The 25,402-nt window shown below is 33.0% G+C and overlaps 1 protein-coding gene across 7 annotated transcripts in view; it reads right to left on the bottom strand.

The window, feature by feature from the left end:
• Positions 1–25,402, bottom strand: part of Sick (sickie) — a 163,995-nt gene that overhangs the window by 8,909 nt on the left and 129,684 nt on the right. For all 7 annotated transcript variants that reach the window (XM_083091298.1, XM_083091278.1, XM_083091271.1 and 4 more), the window contains 2 exons: positions 23,330–23,568; positions 22,528–22,679 (listed from right to left, as the gene is read on the bottom strand). In XM_083091298.1, coding sequence (XP_082947424.1) covers positions 22,528–22,679; positions 23,330–23,568 — 391 coding nt within the window. The remainder of the gene's footprint in view (positions 1–22,527; positions 22,680–23,329; positions 23,569–25,402) is intronic.

Here is a 25,402-nt window from a genome sequence, read left to right on the forward strand (position 1 = left end):
TTGCACACCGTGTAGATTTGTTCTAAGAGGATAAAAGTACTTGAGACCGAAGGGAGTCGGTGGTCCATTCGATATGGATCGTAAATATTGGCTCCCACGCTTGCCGCTAATATGCTCGGGTTCACCTACCGCTAAGATGCACCCGAGAAGTGCATACGCACACGATATATATTCTCGTAAAAGAGCCACCTACTCGCCTTACTCGGCCTTGCACCTCCCTCGAATATTTTGTTTCAGGTTTCTTGTGTCAGATTGCACCCGATATATTAAAATCCTGACCCATTTATTATTAATCGTTGCGTTGCAGCGCAATTACTACTATAGAGATATTAATTGAGACATCAAACTCGAAATATAAACAATGTTAAAATGTATAAAATAATATTATAATTAATTTTCCTCAGGGAAAAATATATTAGTAACGTAATTATAATATTTCTTTAAAATTAATATATTAAGAGAGAAAATAAAAGTTAAAAATTCATATAAAAAATTAATTAAATCCAAATCAAATCAAATTAAGATATAATATTTGCATTTACATATAATAACTAACATATAATTATAACAACTATATATTTTATAATTATATTTTATAATTATAATATATTATATAATTATATAAGATATTATTTATTTAATGTGTTAATAAAAAGATATGTCGAGCGACTCGAGTTTTTGTTCAGAATTGCAAGATAGAGAGTATATAATTCAAAATTATTGTTCTTTACATAATATCGTTATTCTTGGTGTTAACTTTTTTTTATAATAACACATAAGTTTTCCTTAGAAAAAAAACCTCGCGGTTTCGTCTCATTGTGTATCCAGTTTAACGAAGGGTCCACTGACAGTCGAGGACGAACGAAGCTAAAAACTGGACCGGAAGCCTGCGGCAAAAACGCACGTGCCGAGGAGCAGAATGCATCGCGCGCGGCGCACAGTGATGCGCCTTGTTCTCTAGAGAAAACGAAAGCCGGTGCATCTTGACGAGAGCAAACAGCTCGGTCGATATTTTAATCCTCAACGAACGTCTCTCTTGAGCTTTCTAATTATATTTAAAATCTTGTGACTATTGATCGAATAAATAAAAAAAATCAGATAATAGTGATACACTAATTAAAAAAAATTTTATTAAAATATTGTGATAATGATTTAAAAAAGATTTGAAACACAGCAGTAACATAATTAAAAAGCATCGTGATGTAATAGCAATCAGTCGCATCTTATGATATTAATAATAATAGTTAAATCAAATTACATTGAAAAAATAATATATAATTAAATCAAATTTGATGATTCTAAAATTCTAAAATTTTTATTTTCCTTTTTTTTAGAATTATGTTACGAATTGAATCTTTTTGTATAATACATATTTTAATTTTGCATAAAATCTAGTATGCAATTTGAAACAATGAGAGTTAAAGAGCAATCTAATATCTCGCACAAATTTTTTGCAAATTATCCTGTGAAAAAAGGGTTAAGGTTGCTGCTTTCGAAATACCTCGCGTGTCTACATGTATGAAATACAGAATGTTTCAAACTTAAAAATTTTTCTCTCTCAGAAACGGAAGATATATTCCACAGAGTACTTGTGCAAGACATTTGTGATCTTTAAGACGCAGTTAGAAGACCTATAAGATGACTGATAGATACGATAAGTCAAGGTCTACGAAGCTCAGCTACTTCTTACAGTTACATACTGTACTCGTATGTATGTAGTTAAGTACGATAAATCAATTTTACGCGCCTATTATGTTTTATTAAATGTCGGATAAAGATTTACATTCATTTGGAATACGTCGCTAAAATGATCACTAATTAGAAATATACGAAGAAATACAGCGAATAAATTACACAGTAAAAAAACTAATAATTTACGCGAATTTTCTCTCAAAGATGCAATATACATTTTTTTGTCATATTCTCAATTTGTCTATTAATCTTGTACGTATGGAGAGATTATTTATATATATAGATTCTAATTTAATTTTCCGATGACATCTAATTAATTGAATTATTTGTAAAAATAAATTCACTGAGAGAATCGTTAAAATACGAAAAAAAAAATTCAGAATGTGACGAGTACATAAAGTTTCGCTTTTACGTAGTTTGCAGTACCCTATATATCGCATTGAAGCATCGCATTTTTTACAGTCTGGGAACTGTTAGCCCAGTTAGCTCGGATCGTAACGCTTCGAGGATTTTGTCGTGTTTGCAACGTACATTATCCCAGTTGTTCCCACTACCATGTGCCCTCTTGTGTAATTGTTCGTGCAAAAAGAAGGGCGAGGATCAGCTTTATACCTAATAATTAACGCCATGAAAACATTTTCAGGGTCGAGGTCTCTATAAATTGTGTACATTCTTTCTTTCTCTCTCAGATTTCTCTAAATATTCTCTCTTTAGATATATTTTATTGTTATCTCTCAAAAATAATTATATGTCACATACATGTGTCATATATTTGACAGTTAATCAATATAATAATTAATTAATTCGTTTTTTGGCTAATTCCTTTCGCAATTCTTTAACAGTGATTTTTTTAATTAGTTTATATTTTCCAGTTTTTTAAAATAATACTCTATTAATTATTTTTTATATTTCACAAAATTATATAATTTGTCACGTTTCTTGCAAATAATATTTTTTTAGTCTGAAACAATAATAATAGCAATATTTTGTGTTGTTATCATCTTCTCTTTTATTACAAATATTACAAATATTTGCATGAGATGTTTGCATGTGTGACTCCTTAAAATAATGTTTGATATATGTGAATATCTAAATAATTTTGTCTATATTTTATTTATCAATCATGTAATTAAATTATAAAAATAAGGATTGAAAATGTTGAATCTGAGCTATGTTAATATGAAATAATATTAACGACGTCATAAATTACGACGAGAAAAAAAAGGGATAAGAAGAAACACATGATTTCTTTTAAAAATTAGAAAAATGAGAGTATCTAGGAAAGAGACATGTTTACATGCGAGGTCCGGTCGAAAGTACACCCTTGAAACACATAAATCTTTTTTCTGTGAGAGAAAGAGAGGCGAAAGGGAGTTTCCCGCAGGGGCATTTATAACACGACGACCTGTCACAAATCCCGGTGACAGTTTTAGATCCTCCAGCCACATAGAATTTAAACCTCGGAAAGTTTCAACCCAGCAAAGAGAAGGAAAGAAAAAAAGAATAAGGTTACCCCAGAAAATTCATCAAGACTACCTGCTTTCAGATTTGGATTTGTCGATAGAAATCTCTCCTTTTCTAAAGAAATTATCTTTCTTAAAAAAAATTTCTAAAAAATTATGTATATTTTAAACTTGATATTTTGAAATATATTTTAAATTAAATCAAATACTAGATTTAAAAAATATAGTATATTCTAATATTTCGTATAAAATATAAAAAGAATAAAATAAAATATAAGATAAGATAAAAGATAATGAAATAAATTAACCATAACAATTATTGCAATTTAAGAAATACAATTATATAAAAGTTCATATATGAAAGACAATTATGTGAAATTTGAATGTTGAATTAACTGCATAGTCTATGCAACGGTCTCGGTTCGCGGTGCGCGGCTGGAGAAAGTAAGCAGGGGCGTGTTGTACCGAGCAACTAAAAGTGATGTTTTAATCAACTGCGACTACAGACTTTCGAGACTGCAAAAGAGGAATTGCACAAGAAGACGAAATATGGAGTAGAGAATAAAATTCGCGATTGATCAACCATCTCTGATGCCACTTTATTATGTAACTGCTCCCGCGGGATCTCTTCGCGAAGGACAACTCTGAGCAAATCTTTTTTCTCGTCTATCTTTCTTTTCGATAGACGAAATATTGAAAGAAATACATGAAAAAATCTAGAAGAGCTTACGGATACTTTTAACTTTTCTCCAATAATTTTGAAAAAAAATTATTAGAAAGAAAAAAATTTGTTCTAGAAAATAAATTGCACGACACATATTTTATATAAAATACGCAAGTTGTAATCGTGATCACAATTGATGAGAGCCACGTTGTCATCGGATAAAGCACAAAGAGCGCCGAAGTATGCATAATTATTCAATCGGGACTACGAATAGTATTGTCGACCTACACTTTATTAAGTATGGCTGTCATCTTTCTAAATGCATTGATGGAGTATGCCGGGTTTCGACAGCGCAAGGCCTCATTATCAAATTTATTATTTCATTGCTTTAACTACTCGAAATGGTCTGCCGAAAAGAAAGCGTAATAAATCACATCTGTGCATACATTGTTTTAATCTTTAAGAGTCGCTGGTATCTAAATCGACATATATATCGCTGATATCTAAATTGACATATTTGAGGGCATTAAATTATCTCACAAGTTTACACACTATATGTGTCATCTGATCTATTTTGTTATAAAATATCAAATGCACAAGCTCTTTTTTCTAATTTTACAACATCCTTTTTCTATATTTTTATATAATTAATATAAAAGGTTTTTAATGTAGAATATATTTTCTTTATTTTTAATTAGAATTATAATAACATTATAGTAATATAGGAATTTAATAAATATATAATTTTTTCTTGATATCTTTTTAATATAATCATCGCTATAATTCTTTAAAATTAATTCGAAATCTTGAAATTCTTGAGATTGCAATCTCGATGTGCTTATTACTAATTAGAGCAATTATAACTGATTATCTAATATAATTTACCTGTAAGGATGGGCAACTGCGATGTCTATACTTTCTGGTGGCTAGTTCCCACCATGGTATCACATTTTGAGTTTCTCGTGGTTTTACAGGATCACTAACTGCATGCTCATATAATGGTTCCAGAATCGGTCCATTCCCGGAGAATCTCCTAAGAGGATCAGAGTGATCCTTGATGAGATTACCTCTCCTCGGCAAAGTAGCAAAACCGCCAGTAGATTGGATCTTGCCGTCTGTCTCCTTGGATTCCAAAGAGTTGTGTCTAGTCTTGAGAAAAGAATCCTGTTGCTGTAAGTAATTGGAACGTTCCAATTGTCCTTTAAGGATCACCTCAGTAGCATCCATCATATAGAAAGAATTCTGCTGAATTTCCGCAAGATTTTCATCAGTACTTTCTTTTCGCCTGATATCATTATTACTTGAGTAAGATCTTTGTAAGCTGGTGGTATCCTTACGAGAAATTCTTTCACCATCAAGCATGTCCTCGCTGGATTTGTGAAGCGGTTTTGAAGAGATTTTAGATTTTCGTGAAGGTAGCGTATCGTATTGACGGTTCTTCAAATGATTCTCCGAAGATCGCACTTGCTCCAATTTGCCTGAGATCCTCCCCAAGATCTCATTAGAAGCTCGTTCTTTTTTCAACAATAATTTTTCCGCCTGGTCGACTCGAAAGCGATTCCTGCGAATCGCGTTGGTGACCGGCAATCGATTTTTAGAAATCGAAACTTCGTCATCCGTCGAGGACGACGAGTCCTTGGATTTTGAATCTTCAGGCTTAATCCTTTTGGAGATATCTCTATCAATATCAGATTTTAATTGATTCTGCAAATCACTTTTTTCCGATTCTTGGCAAGTTCTACTCCAGATTGAATCTTGTTTCTGAAAATCATTAATCTTTGGCAGTTCCGTCAAAGACTCGCTGATCGCATATAAAGATTCAGTGGATTTGCTTGAGGAAGCAGTGGTGGATCCTGTCGAGTGCCTGGACGTGTTCTCGATGGACGAAGATCTCGGCAGAATTTTTGGCGGAAGTCTGCCCTTGGAATTAGGTCTGCGAAGATACTTATTATCTTTTCTAGAATCCTTTTCGTTTCTTTCTTCAATAACCTCATCTATATCGGTGTTGATAGGTAGCATAGGTGCCATGTCTCTTTTCCTGACGTAACCAAAGAGGTTGCCGGACATACTCTCCGACACTAACTCACCTTTGGCGATTCTATTGATTACTCCGTAGGTTCTGGGACTCGCCTTCATCTTCTCATAACTTTTGTCGATCTCCGCGAGATTCCGATTGATGTCCTCAATGTATTTAACCGTGGTGCGATAGAGATCGCCGCTAGGAACATAGTTTCCATCAACTATAACCAATCGACGTTCTCTAGGCTTGGAAAATACTTGAGGAACTGCGTAAATAGGTTGTCGGTCCTTGGAAAATCGTTTTGCATTTTCCAAGTCGTTCTTGAAAGAAGTTTTTGAACTTTTAATAATATCATCTTTCATATCTTCCTCGTTTTTAACGCTCGTTAGCTTATCATTTTTCATTTGGACATGAAAATCCTCGTGATTTTGGAAAATATAATTGTTTTTTAAATCTTTTGTAGAATAATTATTGAGATTCTCGACATTTTCTCTCGATTTCTCGAACACATCACGTTGACTGTTGTCAATATTAGCGAAATCATTTTCCAGAGAGGTCTTATCAACGTAAAAGATTTTTGGAATTTTCGAATCATCCTCCATTGGTACTGCATCATAAAGTCGTTGATCGCAATCATAATGAGCGCAGCCTTCACACTTCCATTCGCAATGATTGCAAAGATCAGTTTGATGATCATCCCTCTTGTACAGTTCGTAATTCTTATCGTTATTCTCCTTCAAATGTTTAACATCGTTTCGCGAAGTGATACCAAGTTTATCCCTCTTAGAGAACGTTTTCAACGTCACCTTCCGTGGCTCCTCGAGATCATGCGATCTGACGACACGCAAAGTTCCGTAATTCTCGATCAGTGGCTGATCCCGACCAAGATCGGCCCATCTAGGCACCTGTCGCGCGTCTTCTGGAACCACCCGGAAGTTGGACAAGCGCGACAAGGCGTATGGGCCATCTGTCTCCTTGAGCAACTCTTCGGAATCGGAACGATAGACGGCACGCGGTCGGCCGCGCGATCTTATGGTCGCGTAGCCGTCGTGAACGCGGCGTGAACACACATTCACGTCCATCTTTAACGAATCGTTATCACTTTCGTCCTTTTAGTGTAGAATGATGTGTAAAGATTCACATGGTGAATATTTTCAAAGACATCTTGAAGAAAATGAAAAAGATAACAGCCAGAGGTTTTGTATGCTCTTCCTTAATATCAAAGATTTTCCATGTTTTCCATATTTATTTGGAAAAAAATATCTTTTTCGATTATAATTTTGATAAAGAGAATATATAACGTCTCACATTCTTTAATTTTTAAAGAAATTTTGCATCATTCTCGTTTAATATTTCTTATTAAAGAAAAAAAACGGTATCTCTCTTCATGACTTTTAACTCATGCTTGATAACATTAATCTTAAATTTAATCGAATTCATGTTTCTTGTTAATTCTCGAGAAAAATGTTTGAATTTTTCATGTGGAAATATTCCTTTTTTGAAATGTAAAACTTGTCGACGAAGTTTTCGAAGTCTTGCAATATCTCGAAGCACATACTTTGATAAAGTTTGTTCGATCATAACACTGTTAAGAGCAAACAGAGTCTTCTATCGTGGATCGGCGACCTTTATTCATGATTTCAGCCAACGGATCTCTGTATGAATAATTCATTATTTGCTTCGAAATCGTCTACCTGGGTATTGATATAGGAATCGATGCAAGCTCGTTCTTCTGATACGTTCGTGTTTACAATTCTTTTCACAAAGCGCAAAGTTATAATAGAAAAAATTAGGTAAAAAATATTTATCTATTTTATCGTAATTCTTCGTCATATTTAATCATTTTAATGTTATATTTTCCGTTTTTTTTTATCATATAATGTAGAATAAAATTATTATATATTTTATGCACCTCTAATTTTTAGTTGGATTATTATATTTCTTGTGACATAATATTATATTTTAATTTCATTTCCCATTTTAAAATGTTCCTCAATTTAAAATAAACCGGGACTCGATGATCAATACACCGACTCAATGCGATATCGACTAACACTAGCATACGCTGTTTATTTCTTAGCAGTTTAAAAAGAAGATTACATATGCGAGGTCGCGCTTAGCAGAGCAACTGCTGTCATAATAGTAGAATTGATAACGTATTTGGGTCTCAAGAACTGGGGTGACGTAATGCTCTCTCTAGTTACAACAATCTCAGGATTCTAATTATTCAGATCAAGTACAAGAAAAATTTGAATAAAATTCAAAATTATATATTCGTCCTAAATACGTCATTTTAATTTACTTAAACATGAATATGGAAAATAGCAAAGATAAATACTTAAAATAAATGATGTATTAAAGGGTTAATTCGGTACCAGAAGGATTAACACGCTTATGCCTAAGTCAGATGCTATAATAAGAACCGATGACCCAGATCGACCCGGAATCATCCGGAACGTATTGACTTATCACGAGTGATGAACGTGGTGCGATAAGGAATCCTCTAACAGCATCCCAGGTCTGCGCATCTCATGATAATAATTAAGACCATATGGCAAAGAAAAAGATGCGCGAGCGATACATCAAATCGATCAAAGCAATCAGTTTATAAATTTATCGACTGGCTTGTTGAACGCTAATTGAATCGTTTAATAGCGTGGAAATGTAAAAATAATTATTAGAGAGTTAATGAAACATTAATTGACTAATTAATTAACGTGTTCATATTGCTCATGAATTTGGAATTTAAGTTTCGATAATTCCACGTAGGTAATTAACTGTTTGTTAATTATAAATTGTACATGTGCGCATTAAAACTCTCTCTCTCTCTCTCTGTATATTCATTTAATTCAAATTTAATAGTTTCAGTAATATACATTATAAAAAATAATAGATTATTATAAAAAATCAATATTAAATTTGTATTAAAAATATCTAAATAGCAAATTTCATACTTTATTTTTATGCGTAAATGCAATATATATATAAATTCATTAATGTGTGCATGTGTGTGTGGAAAATTCTTTTTCCTATTTAAAATTTTTATATACAAATAAGAGAATAAAATATGAAATTCAATCAGATAAATGTTTTTTTTATTGTCACTTCGCGGCTGTAGCGATTAGCATAAAGGCAACATTAATATTCGTTTGAATTTACTTATTAACACATGCCACGTGCAGTTTGAGGAGGGAGCACCGCTTCGCTCGTCACCGTAATCAAAGTTCATCTTGTCGTTGATTAGCATGAGGCCGTCACTCGCTTTTTCGGTCGTTAACGCGCCTCGTAGGCGCATAGCGTAATGTGTAACGATGGGCATTACAGGCGATTTACAGACGGTCGGACGAGGAGCAGCAACAGGATGATGAATGTGGCAACGCGCGAAATTGCTAATAAATATTTTTATGATACGATGCGATAAAAAGCCGATTTGCTAAATTGAAATCGCTCGTTTTGCGTAATCATTTTCTTCTTAAGATTATAACTCATCGATCATAACGATTAAGATCAATTTATGCATTTTAAAAATAATTGATATTTCTACCATCTAGGAATTGTTTTGAGAGAAAGAGAGAGAAACCTGAATATATATTTACACGATCAATAAATTATCTATGTAATTTTTCTAATCAAAGTCGCGATATCAAATTTATATCTCTGAAATAAAATTCTTTGTTTCATTCCGTAAGCTCTATTTTATCTCTATAGTATTTATAATGATTTATATCAATCCAATATTTTTCGTATGAAAGTAAAATTTTTACGCATATATGCGAAACCAATAATGCTTTACGAGAAGAAATTTCTAAGTTAGCGGTTCTATCGTCGAATTCCCAGCATCTTTCTCTCTTTTCCTTCCCTCTCGTTTTTTCTCTTCGGATATGAAAATATGATGGAAAAATAATCGATTATGTTATTTACTTTCGTTTTTTGAAGCACGTGACTCAATTGTGGCGGAAAGGTATTCCCAGGCGGATGTGAAACATCTTGGAAATGATGTATAGCTCTTCTCCGTCGAAAAACGGTTGTCGAGGTCGATACAGCTCGAAAGCCAGCGGCAAAAGAGAGCTCTTCGTGATAGTTATTACTAGGCCGAGCGTGCCATGCGAAATTAGAACGCGGAAAAAGAGCGAAACAGAAATATCATCTGGGAAATGATATATTTTTTTATGACACGGCATGTAATTATTATTATGGTTTTTAAATTAAATCACAGATCGTTTATCGAGAGATCTTATATCAGAAGTTCTACAGATATAAGTGTATCTACGCGAGCCGAATTGAAAGATCGCATTGATGTATTTATGATGCGAGAAATCTTGTGCGACTCGCGTAAAGAATCGCAGATAAAATAGTCCAGTCATTGCTGGATCTTTCGTCATCCGATAATTAGCAATTATTAAATCTTCCCTCTCCCTACCATCTCTCCCCTTTTTTTCTCTTCTTGTTTTGCACTCTCCATCTCGCTTCGCCTTTACGGTTTTACGCTCGATTTTATTGCGAGTCTGCAGTAACCTCTCGAGAACACAGCTTCCGGGATGTAGATTGGAGCTGGATGATCTCAGATCTCATTAGATGAGCGAGAATGCTATTTCCAGGAATTTCGTAATTTTGATTCGGGAAAAGAGAGAGAGATTTGGTGGAAATTTTCTGTATACTTTACAAATAGATTCATAATAACGGATTTATAATTTTGTGTTTGAAAGAATATGATGAAAAAAAAGGAGATAGAGAAAAGGGCACACGGACGAATCCAAGATGGTGATCGTTAAAGGCAAATAAAAGTCGGACACGCACGTCGCGCATACAATGTTTGAAGGAAGTTTCCTCCCCTTCGCTTTGTCCCTCTCTCCTCGGTGAACCCACTCGTAAAATGACGTCCGTGGCTTTGTCTCCACGTGCACACGCGCGTACAAATGCATACGCATACCGCACGCACACGCGTGACGCAGGTGCACTTGCTCCTCGCGAGTAACATCACGTATCTCTCTTCTTAGTGCCTGCAAAGTGGAAGAGGGAGAGCGGAGCCTCATAAATATTAATATCCTTTGAGATCGCGACACCTTCCTCGTCTGCTTGTCTCGGTTAATTCCTTCTTTCGTTAAAATGTTTATTAATAAACATTTAAAAGTCTTTCTCGCATATGAACGAGAGACATATTACACACGTGTAAGAAAGCACGGCGACACAGCCTGTGTACAATAATTACAAACTCGCGAAAAGGACGTCGACCCATCTGACGCGCAGGAGTTTCAACGAAATGATTACAGACTCCTGCGTTGAAACGTAATCATCTCTCGCTCTCGACACGCGCGCACCGAAAAAGTCTGCAATTTACTTTCGGAGCACATGACAAGGAGAGCGTACACACGCATTAATTGCCCAAGTGCGCCAGGACATCTGCATCAGATAAGTCCACCCGTACAGGGTCGCTGCACTTCTCAGACTCGAGAGAGAGGCGAAGAGTTCTTTACTTTGATTAATCCTGTGTAAATGCATAAATCAAAAATTACGTAACTAAAAAACAAATATATTTGTTTCTCGTTACAAGTTAAAAACGTTTAAAATAGTAGTTTTAAAATTATAATATTGTTCGCTATTATATATATGTGTTTAAATATATAATAATTATATAATAAATTTCGATTAATTACATGTAAAAAATATTTAAAACGTGATAAGTGTCCAGTCAAATTTTACTACCAGTAGAATATTAATAATGATTTTATTTATAATTTGTAACTATTATACATTGTGTGAGTGTTGCAACCACGTTGTGGCTTCCATGTTATTACAGAACAGTTATTTCCTTTGTGTTAGTCATCTCGAGTATCGCGTATATATTTTATCATAGCTTTATTATCAGTGGCAAATAGAGCGGAGTAGACGTGCGGAGTATATCATTAACGCGCGATTTCGCATCGTTTGAGCAAGATAATTGCGACGTATCTCGCGAGAAATGCGACTCAACCTTACATAACGCGGCAAAGAGACAACATCGTTCTACGGCAGTCCGTGAAATAAAACAACCTTCATAAATCACGGGGTGTGTCACTGAACGCAAAATATACGAGCAATATTACTGCTTAAAGCAGCAAGAAATTGCAAATAGATGAGAGATTACGATATCTCGATGCGCCGAGCAGATTGGAATATCGAATCGAAATTCGCGCAAAAAAACTTGCTATCCTGTCTGTCGTCTTCCGCTTTTTCAGCTGATGATCGATATAACGCGTGATCGAAAAGTTACGCCTTTAGCCGTATCGAAGTGATTACAATGGTGCGAGAATACGCTCTGAGAAGGAGTTGTCTAAAATAAACTCAATTAAAATACGTTAAAGAATTATGTAATCTTTCATTTATAATTTACTGAAAAATTAAAATATATTACATAAGAAAAGTATGACAGAATTCTTTGATATAAAGAGTAACACAAGGTGGAACAAATAAAAAAAGGAATAAAGAAAGTTAAAGTGAGGTAGAAACCAAACTAAAATAAAGTAGAATAAAATAACAAAAGTAAAAAAATAAGTTTGCGAAGAGACGAAAAGATCAAGGCACTTAAGGAATATATAATTCAGATCTTCAAGTCTATAAATTGATCATAATTCACTATCAACGAGACAATCTTGAGATAATACACTGCGCCTATTAAATTTCAATGTGAAATTTGCATGACAAATTACTTGTGTGTGACGCAATCGTGTCGTAGCGACGATTAATACTACTTATTTTTCAAGGAAGTCTCTACCAATCGATCGATGATTTAACTTGACAAGATTGCGATGCTCCTGTGTCTTTTTTCCTTTTTTCTAGAAATCGAATTTTCTAGTCAAGGTTGCTTGCGATTAAAAGAATCAGATTCAACAGAATGGAATGCAAAATCAGTGCACGTCATCAGCGAAACGAGTCTGCACTATGATGATATTTATTCTGCTATGCATACAGATGTAGGCTCAAAGCGTGTTTTTATCATGTGAACTTTACATTATTTAGTATAATCTCGCTTCTCTAAGCGTTTCACGTATTTTTCGGGGAAAATCTTGATGCATTTTTATTGCACGATTCTTAGAAAAAGAGACGCGCAAAAGGTTCTGACATTTATTAATCTTTTTGTGATTTTCAAATTTGTTATACACACAAATATATAGAAATATGTATCTAAAAATATTATTTACTATAAAATATATTTTTACTAATAAAAGAAAAATTGATTTAAAATTTTATAAATTTAATAGTACTGACTATTACATACACATTTTTGCATTTAATATATTCTCTCTATGTCTACTATCTACTATTTACTGTACTATTATCTAGAATATAAAATTCATAAACATTTTTAATAATAAAATTTTTTTCTTATCAATAAAAAACAATTAAAGATTTCCATATCCATAAAATGTTACCATAAAATGTATATAAGAATATTTATATTTTTAGACTTGATTTTTAGAGTTAATTTTTAGATGTTAATTTAGTGTGATTGATATTTTTATATTAGATTGTATAACAAAATATATTCTTATTAGATTAAAATATTAAATTAAATTTACTTTAATTAAATTAAATCTCATATTACAGATTAAATAGAATGTAATGTTTTTAATAGGTTTAATTAAAGAAATTTAATCTATTAGATGTGAAACGAAATGATGAAACGAAAAAGTACAGAAACATAACCGAAATAGGAACAAAGATAAAGACGAACATGAAAACTAGAAGTGATAACAATAAGTACGATGATATATAATAATGATTCATTGTGATGCTCGTGGATTTAATTCATAGGCTAGTATACATGCACACATACACATGCATAGGAACGGCCAAAGGCCCTGAAGGTATAGATGCGGAGACGAAGAGACCCCGAGGCTTGATTGGAGCCAACTGCCCAGCCAATCCCGCAGTCCCTCTTATTAAAAGTCGCGCTGTTGTTTCGCCTTTTGTCTCTCCTTTTAATGTTAACTTTAACTGACCGCCTTGAATGCATGTTCATCTTTGTAAGCATCTTCGCCTTTCGTCTTCCCTTCGAGAGCCAGCAATTCTGTCAGCTTTTATAGATTCTCTCATAAAATCAGTGACATAAAATAATATTGAAAATAAAAAATCATATTAAAACTACATTGTTTAAGTAATTAATAATAGCGATAATAATAGATCATTGTTGTATATAAAAAGAGATATAATATTAAAATATTATCTCTCAAATATTTTTGTTGTTTGAAAAAGAATAATTATGTCAATTGATATAAAAAGTTTTTCATTTTTAATAATATTTTTAATAATCTTTCCGAATAAAATAATTTTTAAGTTTGCCATATACATTTCTTCGTCATTTAATCATTGAACTTAATAATTTGATATGATTCTGTATTTTATATTTTATTAATAAAATTTCGATGTAATAATACAAATTTAAAAATTTCAAGTGTTAAAAATCCAAAGATTTTCTCAGAGTAAAAAATTTTCTCATACATACATAAATATATATCAGAGTTTACAAATTCTAGAAGAAAAAAAGAAATCTAAATTTAAAGGTTTAAGTATTTTTAGATTGAATTTAAATCAAAATATCCCAAGTGGCAATAAATCGAAAATTCAAAGATCTCGAATTGTTTACGAAGATATTTTCAGCGGAGACTTTGATTAGTCAGACAAAAATGTCCTCAAAACTTTTTCTATCCATATAGGATCCACTTCCGCTAACGAAGCAACTGAAAAATGCGAGAATTCTCCATCTGAGTTTCACGTAATTGATCGGCTGATTGGCCATCGTGGATGTAAAAGTAAGATCAAGGGGAAAGTCTCGAGACTAATTCAACGCCAATACCGATTTCGAGTTGAACGCGAAGAAAAGAGCATGATTGGAAGATGTTGAAGAAATTCAACGTTGCCGCACGAGAAAAAAAGACGCCGATAAAAGACGAGTTCATGTATATACTCATCGAGAGGCTACAGGATCCGGGCCAAACCATTGAGTAATTCAATGACGTAGGACCCTGATTAAGTCCTTGAAAGATTAGTAGTTGCTTCTTAAAAATTAGTCCTACAATTCTGATAAAAAACATTGAAATATCAGAATATTTATTCAATTAAATGCAAAAACAAGTATCCGAATTAAATCATACAAGCCAGTCGTGAGAGCGAAACTTACGCAACACTTTTTTTAAAACTGAAAAATCGTAGGGATTGGGTAAAAATTTTGTACAAACACGAAGGAAGTACTGCTGCTGGATATCACTTCGCAAGAGGATCGCGAGGATAATAATAATTGCAATTTATGAGTGGCTACGCCAATAAACTCACTGCTCGGCGGATTAACGGAACTCCCACGCGTGTTCCCGATATACTGTTTTTTGTTCCAAGTTCACGAATCGTGCAAGTTAGATGAATCCCTTTCCCCCCGTGGTCCTCGATTATAATAATACATTGATAGGGGAATTCATTTATGCAACTGCTCGATATCTAAATTCCTGCAGTGACATGAAAAGTTTGACACGTTTGAAATATATATGTATGTGATTCACTATCTGAAAGTTCTAAATATCGTCGATATAGAAACTTATTGTCAATCATTATTAATATTTAACATTATATTATTTATATTTGTCATAATAATTTATTGATTATTAATTATATTGAACAGTTAATGTTTAATTAATATTTAAATCTTTTAATATCTTTGTTAATATTTAAATAATATATTTTTTTATTATAATATATATCATTTGTATACTTATTCAAATTCACATAATTTAATATTTTTAATCTAATTTAATTATTTGAGTATCGATAACACAAATAGAAATTGATTTACTATTTCTGATTAGTATGCTGCTTTACAGCATAGGCGCGGTTAGAGATTACAAATTAATTAATGATAATGTATGCATCGTGTGCATCGGTCACGCAAAGTGTGGAAAAAAAAGGCATTTGATGCGCGCCAGAACTACTAATTAGATGACAAATCCGTAAATAGCGTATACTGAATTTGAAGACGGAAAAAAATTATTGTCTCTCTAGATGCGTATATAAAAATGCAACTTTCAATTTAATAGAATATCGCATTCAAAATATCGAAATTTTTTTTTATTTTATCGAGAAAACTTTACCTTTTTAATACTCCTATAGTTAAATTTCCAGTTAAAATTTTGAAAATTTAAAAAATAAGCTTTCATTACTCAATTCTCAAAACATCGAAACATTTCTTTTTGTATCATTTATAATTAATCTGTCTTGTCACTGTTTTAATATTTTATTTAGGAATTAACTCGAACAAGTGATCGAAATTAATTTGAATTTAAGAAATTTATTATGAAATTAATATTTATTATATAATTAAATTTTTGCTTTTAGAATCACTACTGAATTTCATTGAATGAAAACTCGTTCGAATAAAACCTAGTTCACCTACTTTCGCGTTACTATAATTTCCGATGTCATTGGTGACAATGTAAGTATGTCTGTCTCGAAAGAGTGATGAATGATGCGTTGTAATGAAGCCAACAAGCGGAGAGACTCGCATTACGTGGTTTAATTGCAAGCATGCGCTGGTTACTGAAATATTACAAAAAAAAAATATCGTCATATGTATAAGCTGGAATCTAATGGGATCTACATATGTACAATATGTACATATATGTAGGAGTAGCATTATCTGAACCATCGATATATTCCCGTTGGCTGGGCAGCAACCACGGACGATCTCTGTTTTTAATTATGCGGTTCTAAGATTCGATTATTCTATTTGAATGAAAGATGTTTCTGCGCCACATGGTCAAGGTGTTGTAATGCTAAACATATCGAAGGACGGTCGGAAATGACGTAATCATTTACAACCTAGTCGCTCGTAAAAGCTCAACTCGTGAATCTTCCTTGTAAATCACGATCAGCGAATCATTGTCGGGATTTATACGACAAGTTCTGTTTCTTTTTGTCAATTGTTTTTTTGAAAAGTGCATTACATGGGTAATATTTATTATCTTTTAAGATAACTTTTTTTTAAACGATTAAATAGAAAAATTGTAAAATCCATAATATATGATAGCAGATAGTTTTATATAAAGAGATACGAGATGAAATTGACAAGTAATAATAATGTAAATTATGTATACATTGTAAAATTTATACGTGCATAAAATAAGATTTCTTGACTTTTAATGTCAAATTCGAATGTCTTTCTTTTCGGACATCATGTATATTATTGCGAAAAATTTATCGATGCTCTAAGAAACCATGGCATTGATCGGGGAGGCTAATACTCCCGGAGAATGATTCAAGGGATCCTTTGCTTCAGGATCGATTGTTGCGGCCATGAAATCGCGGGGTCAGATGACGGGATCGTAAATCTTGGGCACACACATTTGGACCCTCGCGCGTACAAAAGAACGAAACGTGGCACATGTATTGTCAGTCCTTCTTGCTCTTTGCTTTCGTTACAATATCTCGCAAAGATCAACGACGACGACGTGCGTCGAATCCTTCTATGTTGCTGTTTCCTTTCCCGAATATTCCATTCACTAATCGCTTTCGTAAATTCGCCACAACGATTTGTCGAAAAGACGGAGCTTCCCTCCTCCCCCCAGCACCCTGAGAATTTGTAATATTGTTCCCAAAGGATATTGTTCCCAAGCGTATTTTGGCACTGACTTTCAGTGACAAAGTTCTATTATATTTGCAAAAGATCCACGGGACATTCTCTTTTTTGCGGGCGAATTTATAACTAGCAATCTTAAGATTGCTTCTAAAAATAGCTTTTGTGGCTTTTAAATTTCGTATAAAAGTTGTAATTTGTTTTATTCGGATAAATTAATAAATAAAATCAAATAAATTTGATTAAAGATCTAAATCAAATAAATAATCAAATAAATTTAATTTAAGATCTTGCCAAATATGAAAAGATTTTTATTATTGCATTATTTGTGTTTTTAATTCATGTTATTGTTTATTATTATATTATTATTTTTATTTTAAATAAAAATCATTCAAACTTTGAAAAAATATATTTACAATGACAGTTATTAGGGACAACTCAAGAGGAATTTAATCTTAATTAAGAGAAAGCAGAAAGTAGTGTATACAAATATGTTTAAAATTATTTTCCTAGTCAACCCTCCAAAAGAGGGTTTACTTTGTTTAGATTACAAAGGCACACAAAAATCTCAGACACTAAAGTATCCTATCTTTTAAAGTATTCTGACAAGTTGAAGATTCTACGCTGTAGGTCACAAATATGAAGCAAATGTGTGCCGCTTCAAATAAATAAATAAATAAAGCTCTTAAAAAACAAGATTCATGTTGCTACAGGAAATGTAAACTACCGAGTCTATAATTTTGAAATTTTTTTTACAATAAATAAATTTAAGCTAAATAGTATAATTATAATGCTGCTTTTATTTTTACCAACACAGGAAATATAAGCGATAATATAAATTACATATAGCGTATAACGATGAAAGCGTATGAAAAGATTGTTCGCTATAAATCTCGGTAATACGATCGATCGATCGTGATTGTTCATCGGATGCGATAAATATCCGCTCTACCATGAATGGACTATCATTAGAAATTAGGCTGTAAAATTTACGATAACGGAACGCTGTAGCGCATGATTCGTGATCGTAAAACATGGTATCTTTAAATTTCCATAAACGAGCCAATCATCTTTTCAAATTCCTCGAGGCATAGATCGATTAATTTTTTGCAAAATTTTACTACCTGTTGCCCAGCTCCCGGAGAGAGTCTTGAATTTCTCTAAGTCTAATTGAAACGATGATATTCAATTCATGACGTTCTCGTATAATCATCCTCGAAATTGTTTTAATGAAAAGAGAATGTGAATTAATACATCTTTAATATAAGAAAAATTTTTTTTAAGCATAGTAAGCTTAAAATTGTGAAACTTTATCAATCTGTGACACTCAATATAAAAAAGTACAAACACTATAGGAAAATTTTTAATTAAAAATTAAATACTACTACAATAAAATAAAATTCATCTCTCGTTTTTCCCTGTTAATTAAAAATTCATTAAAAAGAAGAAAAAAGAGAGAAAAGTTAAAAAAATTCTATATCTGTAAAATACTGTACAGTTTGCGGAATTTACGTCGGAAACATTAATTAAAAGTTCACAAGCTACGATCGTTCGAAACCTTTATGCAGCAAAATGACTGGCTCGTCGTTTTTTGTCTCGATAAGTCGGGAGATAATCACAATCTCGTTTCTTCGCAGCTTTTCTGTTTAGGACGCTATTAGCACCGGTTCGAGGCAAAAAATCTGGACGATTAGCGATCGAGTAGTGAGAGGAGAGAAAAGTGGCGGGAGAAGAATCGCAAGGAACGGATTCGGGCCGCATTTCGGAGCGAATGAGCTCTGTGGATTTTCCGCTCCGCCGAGCGTTTCGCGGCGATTTATGTTCTACGAGCAATTAAACGTACAATTAGAGTGCGGAGCCGAGTGTTAGCCGAGAGATGCGTGTGTGTCCGTGTATTATGACTCGTGTATGTGCTACTCTCTCTGTCTTTCTCTCCCTGGCGCCAATCGAAGAAAGAGGGAATAGTGTATCGGTACGCGGTAGTTCCACAAGTCTAATCAATTAACCGTTTCGATCGATCGGCTTCCTATGACGAGGTCTGTGATTATTTATTCGCAATTCGCTCCCCTGCTGTCGATATTACACCGATGTTATGTAAAATCTAATATAAAGCTAACATTGGAATATTTTATCTTAAAATCATAATTAGAATATCGTATAAAATGGAAAAATATTTTTCTAAAGTAGAATAGAGAATTTTTGCGTTTAGAATTTTTTACGTTACGATACGATTTAAAAGCGTTATTTGTGTACCAATTATAAATAGTTACTCGCTTCACGAGCGTGCGATATAAAAACCGGAGTAATATTAAATTAAATTAAATTGAGCTCGTGAGTTAATAACTGTAATTATATGACAATTGCTAATAAGTGCAATATAATATAAATAAAAAGTAATATAGAAATATTACACACACATCCGCGTGCATTCTCGGATGCACAGGCTGCGTCTACATTGAGAGCGCACTCCGCCATATATAGGGTGTCAATAACTATATACGGGTGCGACATCCTCGCGAGATTTCTTCAGGGATTGAGGGAGTGACGTATGTACAGAGAAGAGAAGAAAGGCGACCGAGAGTGCGCTTCGGGAATGCACGATGCAGCCGGCGACCGCGCAAAAATCCGCGACTCCTAGGAACGACCTAGGATTCCCTCCATTTCTGCCATATATGTGCATACGCGCGTCCGAGAGTGCGATGAACGCGAACCTGCGACCTCGACCTGAGGGCTCTCCTCATTATCAACATTACGATCCTGAATACATTAAAGTGTAATGGGGCAAAATTGTAAATTACCCTCATTTTTATTTTTGTTTACAAACTAATTATTTCATCTATTGGTTAATTAATTAAAAATCTATCGTTTGGTTGATTAATTAGAAGATAAAATGTAAAAAAACTTTGCATTTATAACAAAGTCTTCTAATCAATCAATTTTCTTTTTTCTAATAAATAAATTATAGAAAAGATGTATAATTTGTGTTTTTTTTTGTTACGCGATAGGATTTGAGAGTTTTATGTTTTAAATTTAATTTTTGTAGCAATCGATTTTCTCGCGTACGGGCTTTGTCGATATATCGAGGATCGCAAAGAGGTTACTGTGTTGTACGGATAACGCACGAGAGAAATGTGGCATACTTAGAGGATCGCGATATCTGGCGAGATAAACGCGAATCCGTGAGTCCGATGTAACACGAAATCTAGGAAATGAAAATCTAGCGTTCTGTTAGCGAGAATTGAATACCACATACTTATTCTGCTAAATTATTAGATATATAGAGGTATCTCTAAAATGTTTCGATTTATTTTTCTAATTTATATTCTTTAACTTTCAATTTAAGTGAAAGTTATTCACGATATAACTTAATTTCTGACAAGCAAAGTAAAACAATGTGTATGATTTATAAATAATAAAATTTTTCATATCGATTATGTTTGATGAATGTTTGTTTCCGTAATTTGTTTTCGTAAAACTTTATTATCGCAAAATTAGTTAATAGAAAATAAAAACTTACCATCGAAAGATTAAATTCAACAAGAGAGCAAGTTACTTGATACAATCAAGCAAGATTTACTTTTATAGTATTATCGTTAATATAATGTTATCGTTATCTCTTATCATTAATATCATTAATAAATTTGAACAAGTTGATATTTTACAAGCTTGCGATATAAACAAGTAATTCTCCAAATAATACGCGCGCTTGTCGATATTCTGACACATTTCTAAAACGCTACCAATCTACAACGAGATAAATACGTCCTCAAACGTATAGACAGTGAATAATCATCGTATAGATAACGTATCAGAAGATATTCGGATGCATCGGATGTGCATCTGGAGAGAGAATCGATAGAGACCCAGACCAACGATCTCGTTGCACAATTACTTTCTTTTCTAATCCACTTGTTCGGTGAGAGATTCAAGTCGCCAAGTTTCAGTATAATCCACTTGAATTAATATAAACTGAGCGACGATATACTCTTCGATACAATCATATCGCACTATCAACTCCCGATTCCGATCGCGAGCAAAATATTGACGGATCGCGCGGATCACGATCGATCCATGCGAATCGAAAATCGAACACGTGCGATGCCAAGCGCTGCGCGACGCCAACTGAGCGCGTGAAGCGCACTCGGTGATGGTCTACGGGGCCCGAACGACGCTCTATCCTATTGGTCGACGAGTCGAGATCTTCGTGGTCCCGCGGCCAGTCGGCTGCAGGTGCATCCGCGGGACAAAACGCGCGCTTTTCGAAATGGAAACATTTTGTTCAATATCGATACTTTTTCACTCACTGGATATCGGAGAGAGATATGTTATTTTATATTAAAAAAAAAACTAATATTCAATGTTTTTTGTAAGTATAAATATTTCCAAACAATATTTTCGCATTGTGATATTTAAGAAATTAAATTAAAATTAAATTGAAAAATTAAGATTAAGGATTAAATGAATTATTAAATTAATTAAGGTGCAAAATTACACGTTAAATCATTTTTCAAATAAAAATAAAAATTTTTGCAAAAGAGATAAGTTAAAGAAGATAAATGAAATCTAAAAAAATTGAAGTACTTTTTGACATATAATATATAAATTATTTTATGTCAATATAAAGTATTTCATATGTAATCTTGTAAGCGCAGATTCTTGATATGGAAGCTGGCAATCGTAGTAGATAGATAATCGCATACCATATAGATCATCGCAACAGGTTAACAGAGGTTTCCAAGTTCATTAGAGAATACTGGCTTGTAGGTCCGCTAATTGTCGATTAATTACGACTAATCATCCACGCCAATTTGCTCTGTTTCCATGCGACTAACTGCATGCGTCCCGCTCGCGGCGATGATAGATCCGGTCGTGTTAATTAGTCGCTATCCGCAATTATAGCGACATCGGTTTGTGCTAATCATCGCATGCTTGTTCCGATGCAATAATCACGGCAATAGATAACGAGTAGAGTTTAGAGAATATTAACAGCTCCGTATATAAAATTCAAGCAACACAAAAATAAGATTGCAATTGTATGTATATGTGTATGTATGTGTATATATATTTACATATAAATATATGTAATACTCACGTTTGTAGAAAGTTGACTGGTTAACGAGTGCACCTTCTCTTGAGCGTCTAACAGTTCGCGACGCAATTTTCTCAATTCATGAGCCTGCTTCTCTTCAGCCGAGCTGTAAAGGCTGCTCGCGGTAGATACCAGCGACACCGAAGAGCCGTGAACTGAAGCAGATGCAAATGATTCCTTTCTTATTGCACATTAATTATCGATATGATTTTTCGTTCTAAAATTAATATTAATATTTGAAGAACTTTAAATTTCGTAAACTATATTAATAGTATCATTTGTGTCTAAATTTACATTACTTTCTATGAGACTTTTATTATATTAATTTGTTTAATATTTCTTTTTCTTTTTTAGAATTTCTTAATATTTCTCTATCAAATGAGAAAAAATTTAATTTAAATTGCAATTTATTATTCTTAAACAATTTTTTACTCTTTGCTATTATATATGTATATTTATTACTATTATTTTTACTATTTTTCTCTTTTAATTATATATTCTTATTATTCTTTCTCATAGCTAATTACTATTTTATTTCTTATTTTTTTACTATTCCTTTTGCTATCAAGAGCATTGTTTTTATTCATTCCTATTTCACTATTCCGTTTGTTTCCATTAGCGACGTGTAATTATTTTCAACTGTAATTCACCTTAGGATTCATTAGGAAAGAATTCAGTGCAATATTGATTCTTATTTTTCGTATTTTTTGAAAACTCAAAAAATTAGTCTTAAAAATGACATTAGGTTTCAAATTTTAAACAAATGTCATATAAATTTTTTAAATTTTTTACTAATAATACTCACTGTCATCGTCCTTGTGCACGTGTTGATACAAATTTGGTGGTTGCCGCGAAGTGTGAGTGGGTGTTGGTGACGTTGGCTGGGACCAGTGCTGGCCGGTGCATCCTGCTGATCCCACGGGAACGCTATAATACGGTTCCACTCCGACCCCCATGCCAATTCCGACTTCCTCGCCCACCGACGACGAAGCACCACTGCCTCGCGCCAACATCGACGGGTACATCTTCTCGCTCTTTGTAGATCTGTGAAAACACAAGCGCACCATGTTCTCTAGAGATTTCTCTCGAGGCGTCTCTAAATAATGTTCTCCTAAAAGCCAGACTTCGAGAGGATCGACTCTCAACTCGGACTATTTTATCGATACCAACACCATTATCTAGCCAAAATTAAAGTACATCGAATACATTCAGCGTTGAAAGAAGTATCTTATCTATTAGTTGATATTATTGGAAAAATTGATATTGCAATTCAACAGTGAACTTTGCTTTTGATCCTCTATTAAAGTATTTTAAATCATAATTTAACATACTGCATTTGATGTTGCAATCATTTCTTCTCATTAGCGTCCAGTTTTGATTTTATTTATCATTATCTGTATACTAAGCACACACACACACGCATACAGCACACAGTTATCGTGTGCTTGTAAAAAATAATGCAAGAAAATTCTTTTCTATTATTGAAAACTTACCATTATAGATTCATTTTCTCTTCACTGTTATTTTGTTCAAAAAGCAAATCTGCTATTACATGAATTATTATTTGTTTTTTATATTTATATTCTTAATACTTTCATCTCTTTCAAATTCTTCAACTCATTTCTATAAACTTTTAAAAAATTTCTTTTCAGTTTCTCATTTTTCTTTTAAATTTATTTCTTATAATTTTGTGAATATTTCTTATAGTTTTTGGAAACTTTATGAAAAATTATTGGTTATATTAAAATACAAAATTAATAAATAAAAATCAAATTTAAAACGGATTAAAAATTATTTTCATAATAGGAAAACGACATTTGTTATGTTAAGCAAAGGTTTACAACAACATCTCTCGGTAAAGAGTACCAATCGCGGGTTGCTTTAGTCAGCAAAAGAAGACTTCGAGTGTTTCAGTTAACTCCGGCAACGAGAATACATTTGTCTACCACCCGAGTGTGCGCGCAGTTACTCGGTCCCAGAAAGAGCCTCTAATTAAAAGATAAGCTTACTTCCACTTGACAGAAAGTCGAGGACTACTTCCTGAGCATTGCGTGCATTTAATCTCGCGGCAACTGAACGAGAGCTATCGATCCATCGAATAGACATTTCGACTTGAATTCATTATTTTCATATTCAAATGTTGTTCGTTTAATCAAACATAATTATATATGACTTCAAAGTTATGTAATACTCTTATATAACGATGGTGAGCAAGTACACAGATATTCTGCTTTCAATATTGGCCTAGAATATTGATGAAGCGTCGCGCATGCATGCAGCTACACAAGCAACACGATTGAAAGATGGACTTTGGCACAATAGGCAACGTCGAATCTGCGGCAGGAATAACTATCAACACAATATATCGAAGACACGTAGAGCACTCTGTGAATTACATTTGCGTGATAGAGTGAGTCTTGTAGTCTCCGGAAAATCTAGATTGTAAGAATTCAAAGATTCTAGGAATCCAAGATTTTTAAATTTATAATTCTTTGTTATTTCAAAGAGATAACAAATATTTTAAAGTTTAAAATCTCAACATTTTTGGAATATACAGATTTCGGATCCAAGTTCTTAGGTCACGTAAAATCCTAAGAGTTGAAGATGTAATGGATCTTAGAATTTATGGGTTTTGAAAAAAATCATAACTTTAGAATTTAGACTATGCATTTCAAAATCTAAGAATCCAAGAAATCGAGAATCCAATAATCTTAAAATCTAATTTTTAAATCTAAAAAAATCTTAGAATCTAGATTTTTATTATACTTAAAGTTAGAGTTTGAAAGTATTGAAGATTTAAAGATCTTAAAATGTATAATTCTCGATTTTAAAGACTTTAAAGATCAATTTTTTTGTAGCTTTTTAGATTTAAAGATTT

This window comes from Camponotus vicinus, unplaced genomic scaffold, assembly GCF_025532165.1.
Source record: "Camponotus vicinus isolate PSW18456_S1 unplaced genomic scaffold, iyCamVici1.0 SCAF_1, whole genome shotgun sequence".
In the NCBI taxonomy this organism is placed as follows: domain Eukaryota; kingdom Metazoa; phylum Arthropoda; class Insecta; order Hymenoptera; family Formicidae; genus Camponotus; species Camponotus vicinus.